General features: G+C 43.9%; 1 protein-coding gene across 1 annotated transcript in view; it reads left to right on the forward strand.

Moving 5' to 3' along the window:
- The first annotated feature begins 1,083 nt into the window (after positions 1 to 1,083).
- The window catches only part of GABRE (gamma-aminobutyric acid type A receptor subunit epsilon), a 48,706-nt gene continuing 33,010 nt past the window's right edge, over positions 1,084 to 16,779 (forward strand). Inside the window, 3 exon segments of the mRNA XM_054581817.1 lie at positions 1,084 to 1,139; positions 5,469 to 5,689; positions 6,137 to 6,204. Of these exon segments, the coding sequence (XP_054437792.1) occupies positions 1,084 to 1,139; positions 5,469 to 5,689; positions 6,137 to 6,204 (345 nt within the window).

Consider the following 16,779-nt stretch of genomic DNA (forward strand, 5'->3'; position numbering starts at 1 on the left):
CTCTGCAATTCTTCCCTCTCTGAGGTGAATCACTAGGGTCTAGGCAAGAAAGATGAAGTCCAAGGATATTTGAGACTCTTGAGATGTCCCCTGTGAATGGGAACACTGACCCCCATCCCCATCCCCAGTACTTTCTCACTTCTTCTGGCATCACTGAGAGCCAATTCTCCAGAAAGATTTGACCAGCTGACTTTGCAGAGGTGATTTCCAAGGTCCTTCCACCCCATGTGGTCCATCTCACAGGCAGGCCCCGAGGTTGAACCAGGAGCCAACTGTGTTAGTGTGTCGGTCCAAGTCCGCCAGTGACTGCCTCAGCCTGGCTGTGACAGGTCCTTTCCTGCCCCCAAATACCTGGGAAACTGGCCTGTGTAAGTATCTCATATCAGAGCTTGCTAGGGACCCCAAAGTCTCTCTTCTTCTCCTGTGCCAAGGAAGGTGCTAAGTTACCCAGTTTCTTTCTGATGCCAAGATATGTGCTCTGAAGGATTGGAAGGTGTGGAGTGAAGGTGGGGAAAAATCTCAGAGGCCAAGTGACTTGGGGAAGCGATGGGGTGCAACAGGTGGTGGTGGGGAGCCAATGGCTGGAGGCGTGTCGATGGGCTGAAGGGGGTCATAGAAGAAGAAGCAGCCCATCCAGCGCACTCATCTTGTTCCTGCTGGGGCCAGTCTTCGGCTGCCCTCGCAGCCAAAGCCTTGGACCGCTGTTCTCCCGCTAGGCTCCCGTGCACCGCTGGCTCCCCTCCTCCTCCTTCCTCTCCCGTCCCCCACCCCTGGTTGTCTGACAGCGTCACAGTGGTAGCGGCCAAGGGAAGCGGGTACCTTGGCGACGGGACTCCCTCCCCCTCTATTTCCTCCTTCTCGTGTGGCCCTCGCCGACCTCCCCCATCCACTCAGCTGCAGTAGCAAACACAGCATCGGAGATTTCCAACAGGCTCAGGAGGCGGGGTCAGGGTGGGGAGCGCAGGGCGGGGCGAGTGGGAGGAGTGAAAGTTGGAGCCCGACAAAACCCTGCACATCAAGTTTGGTGCGGCTAGACCGTGCGCACAGACAATTGCACAGGTGGTCGCGCAGGTCCTTGCCACGATGTTGACCAAAGTTCTCCTCATACTCCTGGGCATGTCTATAATCCTCCTGTCTAGGTGAGTCTCCATCCTGGAACCCAGGAGCCGGTTGTGCCATCTCCCCGGAGTGAAGCCACCTCCCGGGATCCTCGAGCCCACCTTACCCTCAGCCTTTGTGCGGCCAGTCTTCACACCGCTTTCTCTAGGACGGGCGCGCTGAACCACTGATAGGGCGCCCAGGAAGGGGGCGCATGTCCCCTGGCAGCTCCTATCACCGGAGTCCCCCCTCTCCAAACCCGTGCGGCGGCCAAGAGCCAGCACACACACTCTCTCGCTCTCTCTGAGTCTCCCGTGGGAAGAGGAGAGTGGCCCACAGGGCAATCGGCCAGGGCAGGCTCGTGCTTCTGAGCATTGGGGCTGCTGTTGTTGGGGTGGTTTTGGGAAAGGCGCGCGGGCTGTGGGAGCAAAACTGTGCTTAAAGTATTTGAGTGACTAGTCTACCTTCTTCAGTTTTTTTTTCTTGATCTCCAACAGAGTATCAACTCTCACTTTGCTTGCTTCCCTTCCCTCAATTCCTCTTGGTGCCGGTGCCAGGCCCAGGCACAAGCCCTGGTTTGATTCCCACCCAAGCCATCCACCTCATCTCCTGCACTGCCAGCCTCCTGCTTTGTTCCTCAAAATTCTTTCACCCCACCTCAACCGCCCCTCAAAGCACCCTGCTGGTCTTTAGCCGCCTGGAGCCAGAGGCCTGGAATGTTATGCTCTGCGGTTTGGGTCCTGGATTTCAGTCTCTCCTCACTTTTCCAAAGGCTATCGGCAAGTTTCCCTTGAACAGCCAGCTTCCCTTGCACCTTCTTCTGGCCCTGGGACCTTGCTAAGAATGTTGTTCTCTGCATTTCTGGATTTTTTTAGGGTGGAAGATGACTGCTTCAAATTTTTGAGAGGGTTTCCCACTGACTGCAAACTGTCGAGTGTTCCTAGCTTCCTCATCTGTGGAGCATTCTCGAAGTCTCCATGGCACTGGGCTTGTGTGGGGCTTATCTGTGTTGGGGTGAGGGAAGATGGCTTCTCTCACCACCTTAGAATGATTTAGTTCCTCAAGGGAGGGGCTGTATGGCTCCCTGCTGGCTTGCTGGTGCCCTAACTTGGAGAGGGGGATCGCTTCAGCAGAAGCTTAGTAAATATTTTTGAATTAATGCTAAGAATTTCTAGTTATCCACATCTATCTAAATGTGAAATAGACTGGTTGCGAGAGCTAACATGATAACTGGCTAGGATAAAAGAGGTTTGGAAAGGGGGCAGAAGCAGAGAGGGGGAGCAGAGGGGGAAACAAAGAAGATGGGCTGTTGAGATGGAAACTGCTTTCCTAGCCAGGAGGAAGTGCTGCAGTAACTGATGTTCAAACACTGTCAACATAACAACCTATGATGTCAACCAAAATCTGAGGAGGGGGTAGTGGGTTGTGCTAACAGGGGCCACATCAAACTAGGAATACTTGCTCTGGTCCAGGTTCAGCCTCGAATCAATTGTGACTTTGGGCATAGCCCTTCCCCCATCTGTGCCTCAGTTTCTCCATCTGTAAGGTGGAAAAGGGAGCTGATTTGAAAAAACAACAATCCAGTGGTCCTTCTATCCTCCCAGCCAAGGGGTGCAGAAATTCAACTTCATTTTAGAGCATCACATCTAAAGGGGGGATGTGGGTGCCTGAAAAGCTCCCATGGAATGATCCCACTAGTCCACTGCATGAGTGTTTTTCAAGCTTTTGTTATTTCTTGCCCAGAAAGTGGGCTTACTGGCTGGCTGAAGGAAAGTATGCATTGTAGCAACTCCTTAATCCCAAGGATACCAGGATGAGAGTGTTTTTGTTGTTTGCTTTTTACTGAAAAAAGCTAATTGTAGGGTTATGGAAACCTCAAGACCCTCTGATACTATTTTTCATTGCAGACTAGTCTAGGAGGAGGGTGATCCCAGGCTTTTACTTATTTGCCTCTTGAACCTCAGGATTTTTGTATTTGGCTTAAGACATCTGGGAGGGGCTGCTGCAGTTTCTTGGATGTCTTGTCTGGCATTGCCAGTCCTGGGTGTTCCATACTTCCAGCCATGTCACTCATTTTCCGGGGGTCTCAGGCCCCTCATCTCCCTCCTCCTTTCCGAAAGTGGTTGGTATGATCTATTCAGGGGACTGGGGGGAAAGCTTCAGGGAAAGACAACATCTCTGCATGTAGTATTTGGAAATGGAAACTGCTTTTCCTAAACCCAGTTCTCTCCTTGCCCACAATGGGAATTAGCCTCTTTGGACATGAGAAATGGCATAGATTTAGCACATCTCTATGTCAGTTAAGCATTCCAAAAGCTTGAAATAGTACAGGAAAATGCATTTTGCTGCTCCAGTTCGCAGTCTCTTGGTCTGTAGTACAGAGGCCATGTCCATATCTCCTGCCCTGAGAACCTCTTATTTTAGGAAACTAGTTTTCAGGTGGCTTTATGAAAAATAATCATTTTGTATGTGTAATATACAAATATAAAAGTATAGAACTTTGAGTGAACAGCTCAGTGGATTTTCACAAAGTAAACATTCCCATGTAACCCCTACTAGAGCAGGGAATAGGACATTCTAGTCACTTTCATCCCTACCTCCTACAAACCTCACCACATGCCCCCTCCCAATCCACTCTTCCCCAAATGAAACCACTCTCCTGCCTTCCAGTATCACAGAGCAGTTTTTTAGTTGCTTTTTTAAAAAAAATTAAGATATATAAAAGTAAAAGGAACAATATAGTGAATCTCCTTGTACCTATCAACAGCCTCATTAATTATCAACTCATGGCCACTCTTGTTTTCTCTGTACCCAGCACATTCTCCATTTCCATATTAAATTATTTTAAAACATATCTCAAACATTAATTTTATGTGTAATTATTATAGCATGTATTTCTAGTCATAAGTACTTCAAAACAATAATAAAATACCACTATTAACACCAAAAATAAATTTGAGATTAATTCCCTCATGCCGAAAAAACTATCTAGTCAGTGTCCAGAACTCTCCTATTGTGTCATAAATATTTTTTGTTTTGTTCTGTTTTGTTTTTTAGTCTGCCTTTTAAAATTAGTGTCTGAATAAGGTCCATATATTAACATTTTTATTTTTCAAAATACTTCTTATTGCATCAGAACATATATTCATAAAAGTGCTCAAATTATAACTGTACAGCTGATGAATTGTCAGAAAATTACTGCACTGATATCAAGGCACCCACATTAGAAACTAGAACACAACAAGAACCTCAGAAGCCCCCTGACACGCACTTCCCCAGTGCCTAACAGCAAAGGTAGCACAACCATTACTAAATACATTGGCAGGTAGCTTCTAAAATTTTTGTTTTACTTAATTTAATTCTTCTTCTTCTTCTTCTTCTTCTTCTTCTTCTTCTTCTTCTTCTTCTTCTTCTTCCTTCTTCTTCTCCTTCTCCTCCTCCTCCTTCTCCTCCTCCTTCTTCTTCTTATTCCTCCTCTTCCTCCCCCTCCTCCTCTTCCTCCACCTCCTCCTCCTCTTCCTCCTCCTCCTCCTCCTTCTTATTCTTCTTCTCCTTCTCCTTCTTCTTCTTCTTCTTCATTTTCTTCTTCTTCTTCTTCTTCTTCCTCCTCCTCCTCCTCCTCCTCCTCCCCCTCCCCCTCCTCCTCCTCCTCCCCCCCTCCTCCTCTTCCTCCTCCTCCTCCTCCTTCTTATTCTTCTTCTCCTTCTCCTTCTTCTTCTTTTCTTTCTTCGGCTGTGGTGCATGGCTGTGGCTCTCAGGTTGGATTTCTGTTGACCATCTATTTCCTGGACAACAGTCTCTGGGTGAAGGACTCTTGCATTTTCTTTGCACTTAGAGCTCTCCCCCAACCCCCAGCCTCCAACTCCAATGCAGTGAGCATCACAAAAGCAAAGAAATGCAGAATATTCCCACAGTGTTCCAGCTCTCTCTGGGAGAGACTTCTCTAGCTTTCTTGAACATTCCTCAGCAGTCCTGGCCCTGTGCCAGCCCCTTTGCTCCCCTGTGATGCTAGTCAGGCAGATTAAATACCATGCCTAATAACTGAAGTTGATTAGCCAGAACTCATACATTGATGCCTTCATCATTTTACAGAAAAAAATATTTTAAAATATTGGGCTCAGTTTTGTTATTGATTTTTTTAAATTAAAAAAATCATAAAAAAGGGAAAGCATAGAAACTTCCCAAAGAACAGCAAGATTTAGAAGAAATAAATAAGTATAATTTGTTACTGGCTCATAATTTACTGTTGCTAGTCACCCTTTGTGCATTGGGTTGCAGATTATTTTGGTTTGCTTCTGTCTCAAGAGGCACCAACTGAGGCCCCTACACAGTGGAAGACAGAGCTTCATTTTTTTGTTTTTATGTTCTAGGATTGAAGGACCTCATGTTGAATCTGAAAAGGGACCTTCTGTCCATCATGATGATGTTTCTGGCCCCAAACCCCAGGGTCCCGAAAAGAAGCTCCCCCCTGAAGAAATAAAGCCCACCACTGTTGATGCCCATCACAGACTTGGAAAACTGCCAGCAGCCACTCAAATCCTGGACAGTATCCTGAATAAGTATGATTACAAACTGCACCCTAGTATTGGCAGTGAGTAACAGAACATAGTTCTTCCCACCGAGAAGGTAGGGTGTTTAAGGGCATAAGAATGGAGAGTTAGCCTAGGGTATAGGTGAGAGTGCCATGATGTGGGCAGGAATATATGTTGTTCACCTGTCAAGTAAAAGAGGTAGACTATAGTCTCAGCAATGCTGTTGACCTTGATATAGACTTTTTCCTTCTCTCAGCCCCACTTTTTCCAGCTATAAAATGAGGTGGCTGGACTAGTTGATATGACCTCTGAAGAATGTCTGGCTCTTAACATAAGTCTATGAAATGGCTCTTGCCATGAAAGAACAAAGAAAGAAATAAGATTGGTTGTTGAAACCATATAATCTAACCCTTATCCATCTCCCTTTTTCTCCCCTCTGACCATACCCTTCCCTGCCCTATGCCCCTGTTGAACACTTACATCTGCCACTTCTGCATCCTTTACAGAGAAGCCCACTGTGGTCACTGTTGAGTTCTCTGTCAACAACCTTGGTCCTATCTCTATCCTGGACAAGGTGAGTACTGAGCTTTGATATAGTATCTCCTAACCCAGGGAACTGATCCATTAAGCCTTTTAAATACTTGCTTTTGGGGGCTGTGTACATCTGTAACACAAGTTTGGTGTAGGGGGAGATATTTTAACCAACATTGATTTGAAAAGGAAGATGGGAGAGGTAACTTGTTTCCTCACTACCAGAAGAGGACCTTCAGAATCCTGATTACATCTTCCAGTCTTTCATTCAATAAAAATAATAAAGCAACTTCATATATCACAATGGAATGGCTCATTTCTTCTGATAATGATTTTTAAGCACTTAAATTTAGAGTTACCAACTATTGCTCTAAGACTGTTTTTCTCATTTTTCCCTCGTTCCCTCTTTTTTTTCCACTGCTATCATTCATGTGTCAGTACTGCCCCCAGTTAGCCTTCATTATCTACCATTTGAAATGCACAGAATTCAAGGTTTCTGCCTACACCTGTCAACCTACAAACCCAGCCCCTTGAGTGATATGCCTCCTGCAATTCTGACCCTGCCTAAAGCATGAAGTTTAATCCCATAGTCTAGCAGTCAAAGTCCTTCATGGCTGGAACCAACTCAGGAACCTGGTTTTATTTCTTTTAACCCCTTTAGAGTCCACAAGTTCTACTCACACTAGACTATGGGCATTCCCAAACTATCTTGTGCCTCTGAGTCATTGTTCAAGCTATTTATTATTTGGTATGCCATTGCTCCTGTTTTCTACTTGTCATAAGCCTTATCCTTTAGTTACTAGCTCACATAACATCTTTTTCATGGCATTATCCCTGATCTCCACAGCTATTTATTGCTCCTCTCTTACATCATACTCCTCTCTTTGGCACTCAAATCTTTCCAGCTTATATCCCAGTTGTTCACTTGATCGTCCTCACCTCATTTTATTGTAGCTATGTGCTCTATGTCTGCCTTGCTCCCTTGACTATGTATTCCTTAATGTCAAGGACTCAGTGTATGTTAGCTGAACAAATGAATTATGAAAGATATTCTATGAAAGTCACTTTCATCTACCTAGCCTGGTAATGAAAAAAGCTGTGGTAACCAACTTCATTGTAGCCATAATCTTGGCTTGGTCCAGGTCAGACACAGTTTTAGTGTGTCTGGTATACAGCAAGCATCACTGGGTGAGCTGAGAGTCTAGGTTCTGAGATGGGATTTGCAAATAGACACTCAAAGGTCAGTAAGAATTTATGGTATATCAAGGTAATTGTATAAACTGAGCAGAAGAATGATGTTCCCCACTGTGATGCTTTGTTTGGCTGCCAGGTTCTTGAGGCATGGTGCACTTATGTATTGCTATGTAAAAAATTACCCCAAAACACAGGATTTTATTTTTTTATCCTCACCGGAGGACATATTTATTGATGTTAGAGAGAGGGAAATGGCGGGGTGGGGGAGAGAAAGAAAAAGGGAGGAAAACATGGGTGTGAGAGAGAAACATCAATCAGATGCCTCTTGCATGCACTGACTGGAGATCAAACTCACAACCCAGGCATGTGCCCTGACTTGGAGTTGAACCCACAACTCTTAGGCCCACAAGATAACACTCCTACCAACTGAGCCACACTGGCCAGGTCCAAAAAACACAAGCTCTTAAAATAACAAATAGTCATTAGCTCACAGCTCATGTGGGTTGAGAATCCAGGCATGATTTAGCTGGGTCCTCTGTTTCAGGGTTTCACAAGGCAGAGGTAAGGTGTCAATTGAGGCTGACATCTCATCTTAAGGCTTAACTGAGGGAAGAACCATTTTCAAGCCTTCATATATTTGTTGGCAGGATTCAGTCCATTCTGGCTGTTGTCTGGAGGTCTCCCACAGTCCTTGCCATGTAGGCCTCTCCACAGGATAGCTAAAAACATAGAGGTGGCTTCCGTCAGAGTGAACAAGAGCATGTGAAAAGGTGTTCAAAATGGAAGTCACAAACTTGTAATCTAATTTTGGGTGTGACATCTCATTATTTCTTTGGTGTTCTGTTCATTAGAAGCAAGTCATTAAGTCCAGCCCACAGTCAAGTGGAGAGTATTACACAAGGGCATGAACACTAGAAGGTAAAGATCATTGGAGGCTTTCTTAGAGTCTGCCTACTACACATGGCCATGATCAAGTAAAGGCCTATACCAACTAGAATGGAATTCTGGGAAATAACAGGGAAGAAGAGAAGTGTGAGAGCAGACAGATCTTTTCGAGTTTCTGTTGACATTTTAAAGTTTATTTCCCTTTGCTTGATGTCAGATTTACTTTTTAGTTGTTATCAATGTGCTTACCACTAAATGAGTATGAATTTAGCTATTAGTTTAAGCTGTTGGAATACTAAGAAATACTGGGTTATGAGCACGACCCAGAGGTCGAGATCTTGTGGTCCCACCATTAAGGTCACTGTTTACTTTTAACAGAAAATGGATCTCTCAGGTTATTAATGTGAGGATGGAGAAAGTGGCCTGAATAGTGGAAATTTTGTGGCTACAACCTCCTTGTGATATGTGTAAGATATAAACTTAGGAAACTAATTTCTATCATCTGCAAGAGCCCTTGTGGCAGTAGAGGACTAGCTCCACTCATAGTAGCTGAAAGTCCTAGCTTTTCTTGCTCTGGCCCTATTAATATTGGTAGTAGCATTGGCCTCACCTGAAGTACCAGAAAGTGCTGATACCTGATAACCCCAAGTGATACAGTCTAAACTAAGCAGTCACCTCTGGCATCTAGCACAGAACTGGTCCAAACAGGAGCTAACAACCTGATTTTCTTTGGCCAGTAAGGTGGTGCTGTAGCCATGTGCCTTTAGAAGATTCTAAAAACTTATGTTGTATTATAGTTCCTGAGATGTCTGGCCTTCTACATAGTTCCAAATTGCTCTTTCAAGCTTTGGAAGGTCCCAGTTGTTATACAGCCTACTTTTCCTTGAAGAAACTATAGAGTACTAGTTGGTGTGGCTCTCACATAGCCACACCCCTTGCTGATAAACAGCATAAATTATATCCTTGGATCCTCATGACAGCCTGTGTGGTGGACAAGGTTGCCACTGGAATCCTCGCTTTAAGTTTGAGACAACTGAGTCTCTCAGAAAGGTTGTGAGTACCTAGCATTCTGTTACATAGTAGGAGTGGCTGTTTGAGGGTTGTTTGAGTTACGACACCCTTCAGTCAGATGTTATATAGAGGACAGGAATTGTCCTCAGTAAAGAAATCTGACCCCGCAGCATGTGGATTTATTTTTTTTATTATTTTCTTAATAAATGTTAGATTTATTTTAATTTATTTTTTTCAAATACATTTGTCTCTGCCCACCTCCCACCACTTTCCCTTGCCACCTCCATCCTGCCCTCCCTCAGCTCTTCCCCTTTGGTTTTGTCCATGAGTCCTTGCTATATGTTCCTTGACTTGACCCTTCTCTTCCTTTTCCCCACCCCCCCTCCCTCCTTCCCTCTTGTCTCTGTTTATTTCATTTCCTTTTGGTGTTGCTGGTCTTATTTTCCTTGCATCTTTGTATTGTTGGTTAGGTTCCACTTATAGGAGAGATCACACCGTATTTGTCTTTCACTCCCTGGCTTATTTCGCTTAGCATAATGCACTCCAGTTCCGTCCATGCTGTCGCAGAGTATAGTAGTTCTTTTTTAATTTCTGCTGCGTAGTATTCCATTGTGTAAATGTACCAAAATTTTTTTAATCAATCATCTACTGATGGGCATTTAGGCTGCTTCCAACACTTGGCTATTGTAAATTGTGCTGCTATTAACATTGGGGTGCATAGGTTCTATTGAATTGGCGTTCTGGTATTCTTAGGGTAGAGTTCAAGGAGGGGAAACACTGGATCAAAAGGTAGTTCCATTTTCATCTTTTTGAGGAAATTCCACACTAATTTCCACAATGGCTGCACTAGTCTGCATTCCCGCCAGCAGTGTACCCGGGTTCCCTTTTCTCCACAGCCTCACCAGCACCTGTTGTTTGTAGATCTGTTTATGATGGCCATTCTGACCGGTGTGAGGTGGTACCTCATGGTGGTTTTGATCTGCATTTCTCTGATGGCTAGTGATGCTGAGCATCCTTTCAAATATCTCTGGGACCTCTGTATCTCCTCCTTGGAAAACCGTCTGCCCAGGCCCTTTGCCCATTTTTTGATTGGATCATTTGTCTTCTTGGAGTGGAGTTGAGTGAGTTCTTTATACATCTTGGAGATCAAACCACTATCTGATGTATCATTAGCGAATATCTTTTCCCATAGGGTTGGCTCCCTTTTCATTTTGCTGATATTTTCTTTTGCCGTGCAGAAGCTCCTTATTTTGCTGAGGTCTCACTTGTTTATTCCTTCCTTTATGTCCCTTGCTTTAGGAGACATATCAGTGAAAAAATTGCCGCGTGGGATATCTGAGAGTTTCCTGCCAATGTTCTCCTCTAGGACTTTTATGGTGTTGCTACTTATGCTTAAGTCTTTTATCCATCTTGAATTTATTTTTGTGTATGGTGTCAGCTGATGATCCAATTTCAATTTTTTGCATGTAGCTGTCCACCTCTCCCAACACCATTTGTTGAAGAGGCTATTATGGCTACATTTTATGCTTCTGTCCCCTTGGTCAAATATTAGATGTCCATGAAGACCTGGGCTTATGTCTGTGCTTTCTATTCTGTTCCACTGGTCTATGGATCTGTTCTTGTGTCAATACCAGATTGTTTTGAGTATAGTGGCTTTGTAGGAGAGTTTGATGTCTGGTATTGTGATCCCTCCTACTTTGTGTTTCTTTCTCAAAATTGCTGCGGCTATTCGGGGACGTTTATGGTTCCATATAAATTTTTGAAATGTCTGTTCTATTTCTGTGAAATATGACATTGGTATCTTAATAGGGATTGCATTGAATCTATAAATTGCTTTGGGTAGTATGAACATTGTGATGATATTCATTCTTCCAGTCCTTGAGCACGGTATATGCTTCCATTTATTTGTGTCTTCCTTAATTCCTTTCTTCAATGTTGTATACTATTCTGCGTACACTTCTTTTACCTCTTTGGTTAAATTTATTCCTAGGTACTTTATTTTGATTCTTGGTATATTGAATGGTATTTTTTCTGATTTCTTCTTCTATTTCATTGCTGGTGTACAAAAATACCTTTCATTTCTGAATGTTGACTTTGTATCCTGCTGTTTTGCCAAATTCACTTATTAGGTTGAGGAGTATTTTCGTAGAGTCTACAGGGTTCTCTATGTACACTATCATGTCATCTGCAAAAAATGATAGCTTTACTTCTTCCTTTCCTATTTGGATGCCTTTTATCTCTTTCTCATGTCTGACCACTGTGGCTAGGACTTCCAATATGATGTCCAAAGATAGGACTTCCAATCTTTGAAAAGAAGTGGTGAAAGCAGACATCCTTATCGTGTTCCCGATTCTAATGGGAAAGCTTTCAGTTTTTGCCCATTGAGTATGATGTTGGCTGTAGGTTTTTCATATATGGCCTTCTTATGTTGAGGAATGCCCCATTTATTCCCATTTTGCTGAGTGTTTTGATCATAAATGGGTGCTGTACCTTATCAAATGCTTTTTCTGCATCTATCAAGATGATCATGTCATTTTTGTCTTTTATTTATGTGATGTATCACGTTTATCGAGTTGCTTATATTGAACCATCCCTGCATCCCTGGGATGAATCCCGCTTGATCATGGTGGATAATCTTTTTAATGTATTGCTGGAAGCGCTTTGCCAATATTTTGTTGAGGATTTTAGCATCTATGTACATCAGCGAAATTCGCCTATAGTTTTCTTTCTTTGTAGGGTCTTTATATGGTTTTGGGATTAGGGTGATGTTGGCCTCCTAAAAAGCATCTGGGAGTCTTCCCTCCTCTTAGATTCTTTGGAATAGTCTGAGAAGGACAGGGGTTAGCTCTTCCTTAAATGTTTTGTAAAATTCTCCTCTGAAACCATCTGGCCCTGGGCTTTTGTGTGCTGGGAGTTTCTTGATGACTGCTTCAATTTCCCCAGCTGTTATCGGTCTGTTCAAGCTTTCTGTTTCTTCCTCCTTCAGTGTTGGAAGATTATACTTTTCTAAAAATTTGTCCATTTCATCAAGGTTTTCCAATTTCTTGGCATATAATTGTTCATAATAGTTTCTGACGATCATTTGTATTTCTGTGGTATCCGTTGTTATTTCTCCTCTTTTATTTCTGATATTATTAATTTAGGTCCTCTCCCTTTTTTTCTTGATGAGTCTGCTTAAAGGCTTGTCAATTTTATTTATGTTTTCAAAGAAGCAGCTTCTGGATTTGTTGATCCCCTGAATTGTTCTTTTTGTCTCTATGTCATTCAGTTCTACTCTGATCTTGACTATTTCCTTCCTTCTACTTGCTCTGGGATTTATTTGTTGTTGTTTCTCCAGTTCTTCAAGTTTTAGTGTTAGGTCTTTTATTTGAAATGTTTCTATATTTTTTAGATAAGCCTGTATTGCTATGAACATCCCTCTCAGGACTGCCTTTGCTGTGTCCCATAGGTTTTGCACTGTTGTCTGTTCATTTTCATTTGTTTCCAGAAATTTTTTGATTTCTTCTCTTATCTCATTATTAACCCATTCATTGTTTAATAGTCTACTGTTCAGACTCGTTGTGTTTGCAAGTTTTTGAAGTTTCTCTTTGAGGTTGATTCAAGCCTCCAGTTTCAAGCCCTCGAGGTCCGAGAAAAAGTTTGGTATTATTTCAATATTCCTGAATTTGCTGAGGTTTGTTTTGTGTCCTTTCATATGGTCTATCATTGAAAAACTGCCATGAGCATTTGAAAAGACTGTGTATTTTTCTTCTTTGGGATGTAAGGTTCTATATATGTCAGTTAAGTCTCTTTGATTCAGTGTATCATTCAATGCCACAATATCATTATTAATGTTTTGTTTGGAAGATCTGTCCATTTTTGATAGTGGGGTGTTGAAATCCCCTACTATCAGTGTGTTGCTGTCTATATCTTTTTTGTCATCCTACAATTTCCTTATATACTTGGGGGCCCCTATATTGGGAGCATATAAGTTTACAATGTTGATGTCTTCTTGATAGATTCTTCCTTTAAGTATCATAAAGTTCCCCTCTGGGTCTCTTTTTATAGCTTTTGTTTTGAAATCTACTTTGTCTGATACAAGTATGGCAACCCTGACCTTTTTCTCTTGCCCTTTTACTTGGAATATTTTTTTCCATCCCTTTACTTTAAATCTGTGTAGGTCTCTTGCTCTGAGGTGGGTCTCTTGTAGGCAGCATATGTGTGGGCCATGTTTTCTTATCCATTCAGCTACCCTGTGTCTTTTAATTGGGACATTTAGTCCACTCACATTGAGAGATATTACTGATAAATCTTGCTCATCTTTTCTCTTTGTACCTGTGTTCCTCTCTCTCTCTCATTCTTTTCCTTCATCTTCTTAAACCAGTCCCCTTAGCATATCTTGGAGTGCTGGTTTGGTAGAGATGTATTCTTTTAGCCATCTTTGGGAAACTCTTAATTTCCCCTTCTATTGTAATTGAGAGCCTTGCTGGGTTGAGCAGTCTTGGTTGTAGGCCCTTGCTTTTCATAACTTGGAATATTTGTCGCCATTATCTTCTGGCTTGTAGTGTTTAGGTTGAGAAGTCATCTCCTAGCCCTATTGAGGCTCCCTTGTATGTTACTTTCTCCTTCTCCCTTGCTGCCTTGAGGATTCTCTCTTTGTCTTTGATAATTGCCATTTTAATGATGATGTGTCTTGGAGTGGACCTCCTTGAGTCCCTCTTGAGTGGGGTCCTCTGTGCCTCCGGGATCCATAAGAGCCTTTCTCTCCTCAAATTAAGGAAATTTTCCATCATTACTTTTTCGAGGAGGTTCTCTATCCCTTGCTCCTCTTCTCCTTCTGGTATCCCTATTATGCAGATATTATTGTGTTTCAGGTTGTCCTGCATTTGCCTAAATGCCTCTTCATTCTTTTTGAGTCTTTTTTCCGTTTCTTGTTCTGTCTGGGAGCTTCTTTCTACCTTATCCTCCATCTCACTGATCGATCCTCGGCTTCATCCATCCTGCTTTGGATTCCTTCTACTGTGTTCTTCAATTCAGAAATGGAATTCTTCATATCCTCTTGTGTCTTCTTGATAGTTTCTATGTCCTTTTCTGGGATAGTTTGTTGTAAGATCCTGATAGTTTCTCTGCAGTTTCTCATAGTTATCTTTGAGCTGGCTGAGCTCATTGAGCTTCCTTAGAGACATTCTTTTGAATTCAATATCTGATAGTCCCCTTGCCTCTATTTCATTTAGCAATCTCTGTAGGGATTTCCCTTCTCCACTCAGTTGGGGGGTGGAACTTCTTTTTCTTCCCTTTTTTTGAGAGTCTGTTAAGTAGTTTATTTACTTATTTAGTTATTTTTGCTTCTGATTCAATTGGGCTGTCTAGATTTCCTGTCTTTGTGGATTAAACTTCTATGGTAGTAGGTGGGTCTTTTTATTTATTTATTTATTTATTTATTTATTTATTTTTCCCTTTACTTTTCTTTCTTGGCCTGACTCTGATGATGTCAGTTGTTGACCCTATATGACCTTGGGTCATTTGTTTGAGCCTTCCAGGAGTCTACTGTCTGTGTCTGACTCCTGCTTGGGGCAGCTCTGTGACCCCTTTGCTCAGGGATCCACTATTTCTTTGGATCTCTCTGCACTCTCACTTTGGCTCCTTGAGTGCGCTAGGCGGCGCGGCAGGATCCCTCGCCCGCCTGGGTGTGCGCCTACTTGCCCCAGACCAGGGGGATTAGTTGCGACCTCGCGTACTCGTCTGGCCCTCCTGGCCAGCAGGCACCCCGGCACTGGTCAGTTTAGGGTCTTCTATTGTGTGTTTTCCCTGCTTTTGGCTCTTTGGATGTATTGCTGTCCCTCACCAAATGGAGACTACGGAAATGGGAGGAAGTCAGCTCCATGACTCTCAGGTTAATCCTGTCTCTGGTCTCTCCTCCAGGGACTCTCAGCAGCTCTCTGACCCCTTCAGCCCAGGATCTACTAACTCAGTGAGCCACTCCGCAATCGCCGGCCACGGGGTCAATTTACTCCTGCCCTTACCGCTCCGCGCACTGCCTCACAGGCTATATCGGGGCCAATCTGTGGGACCCCTTGCCAGCCCATGTGAGCCCTCGCCAGCCCACATGGGTCCACACAGATGCTCGCCAACCCTCCCCGGCCACTCGACGCAACTGTGTGCGCCTACACTGGGTGGTTTTGAGGTGTCTGTGTGTGCTTTTCAGCTTTTGGCTCTTTGGGGGTGTGACCTCTTCTCGCACAATGGACACTACGGAAAGGAGAAGGAGTCGGGACTCCCTTGTTTCTCCTGCCGTTCTTTCCCCAATGCTTCCTTTTCCAGTCTCTCCTCAGGGGTCTCTGGGCAGTTCTGTGACCCCTTCGGCCAAGGATCCACCACCTGTGCGGACTGCGTTTCAATCGCGGGCAGTCTGTTAGTGCATTCCCCTCTTCTGCCTCTTTGGGGGCACACCTTTCCAGCCCACAATGGACACTACAGAATGGGGAGGGAGTTGGGACTCCCCCGTTCATCCTCCCGTTCTTTCCACAATGCCTCCGTCTCCAGTCTCTCCTCAAGGCTCTCCCAGCCAGTCTGCACCCGGCCCCCCAGCTCACATGCACAAGCTGTGTGCGGAGTGCACAAAAGGCAAGTTAATTGATTCCCTTATGCCCGAGCGAGATGGTAGCTGCAGAGTGGGAAGTGTGTTATCACCCGGCTCCACCGGCCGCCGTCTCAGTTCTCTTCACAAAGTTTTCCTCACCAGTCTTTTCCCAGGCACCAGCCCACCCTGCTGCCGCCTCTACCCAGAGGTCAAGGAGGGTGGCTGTCACTGCAACTTTTGCGTTGGCCCTTTAAATGTCTCTTTGCATCCCCAGCCACCTGTCTCTGGCAGAGCGCCCCTAAGCTTTTCGGGGTTGCATTTCATCTGTATTTTCCTGGTTTTAGTTCCTGTAGTTTAGAGGTCCCTGCTTATGATTCAGACCCCGTTCTTCTCGGGGGGAGCTAACTGGTCGTTTCAATGTCCCTCTGGTGCTAGTGCCTGTGGGCACCCAGCCCACCCTCTCAAGCTTCCACTGCTCTTCTCACCCGTTGGGATGCATGAGAGTCGAATCCACTGTCTGTCCGGGGCTCCAAGACTCCTCTCCCACTATTGTTCCATTGTTTTTCAGGTGATTACTCCACTATTTAGTTGCAATTCCAGTTTGGTCTTGGGAGGAGGAGGTGATCGTGACTCCCATTCACTCTTCCGCCTTCTTAATCCAGCATGTGGATTTAAATCAGATGTTTCTACCAGTCTCCTGCACTGGCTGAGCATAGAAGACAGTGACCAGTCTGGGAATGACTTCTCATCACAATATTAACAGTTGATAAAGTTGCTTCTTGTTGTGGTAATTATTACAAATTATTCTAATTAAGCCAGTTTCCTGACACTGAATTTCTATTTTTAGCTGAGTGAATAGAGAGGACATCCCAAGCTCCCTTGTCAAACTAGGGAAAAATTGAACTGTTAACTCTCAGTTGATGTGTAGTAAACTTACATTTGGTATCTTCTTAAATGGAAATTAAATGC

Source organism: Pteronotus mesoamericanus, unplaced genomic scaffold, assembly GCF_021234165.1.
Source record: "Pteronotus mesoamericanus isolate MK-2021 breed Mesoamerican mustached bat unplaced genomic scaffold, CSHL_Meso_final contig_66, whole genome shotgun sequence".
NCBI classification, from domain to species: Eukaryota; Metazoa; Chordata; class Mammalia; order Chiroptera; family Mormoopidae; genus Pteronotus; species Pteronotus mesoamericanus.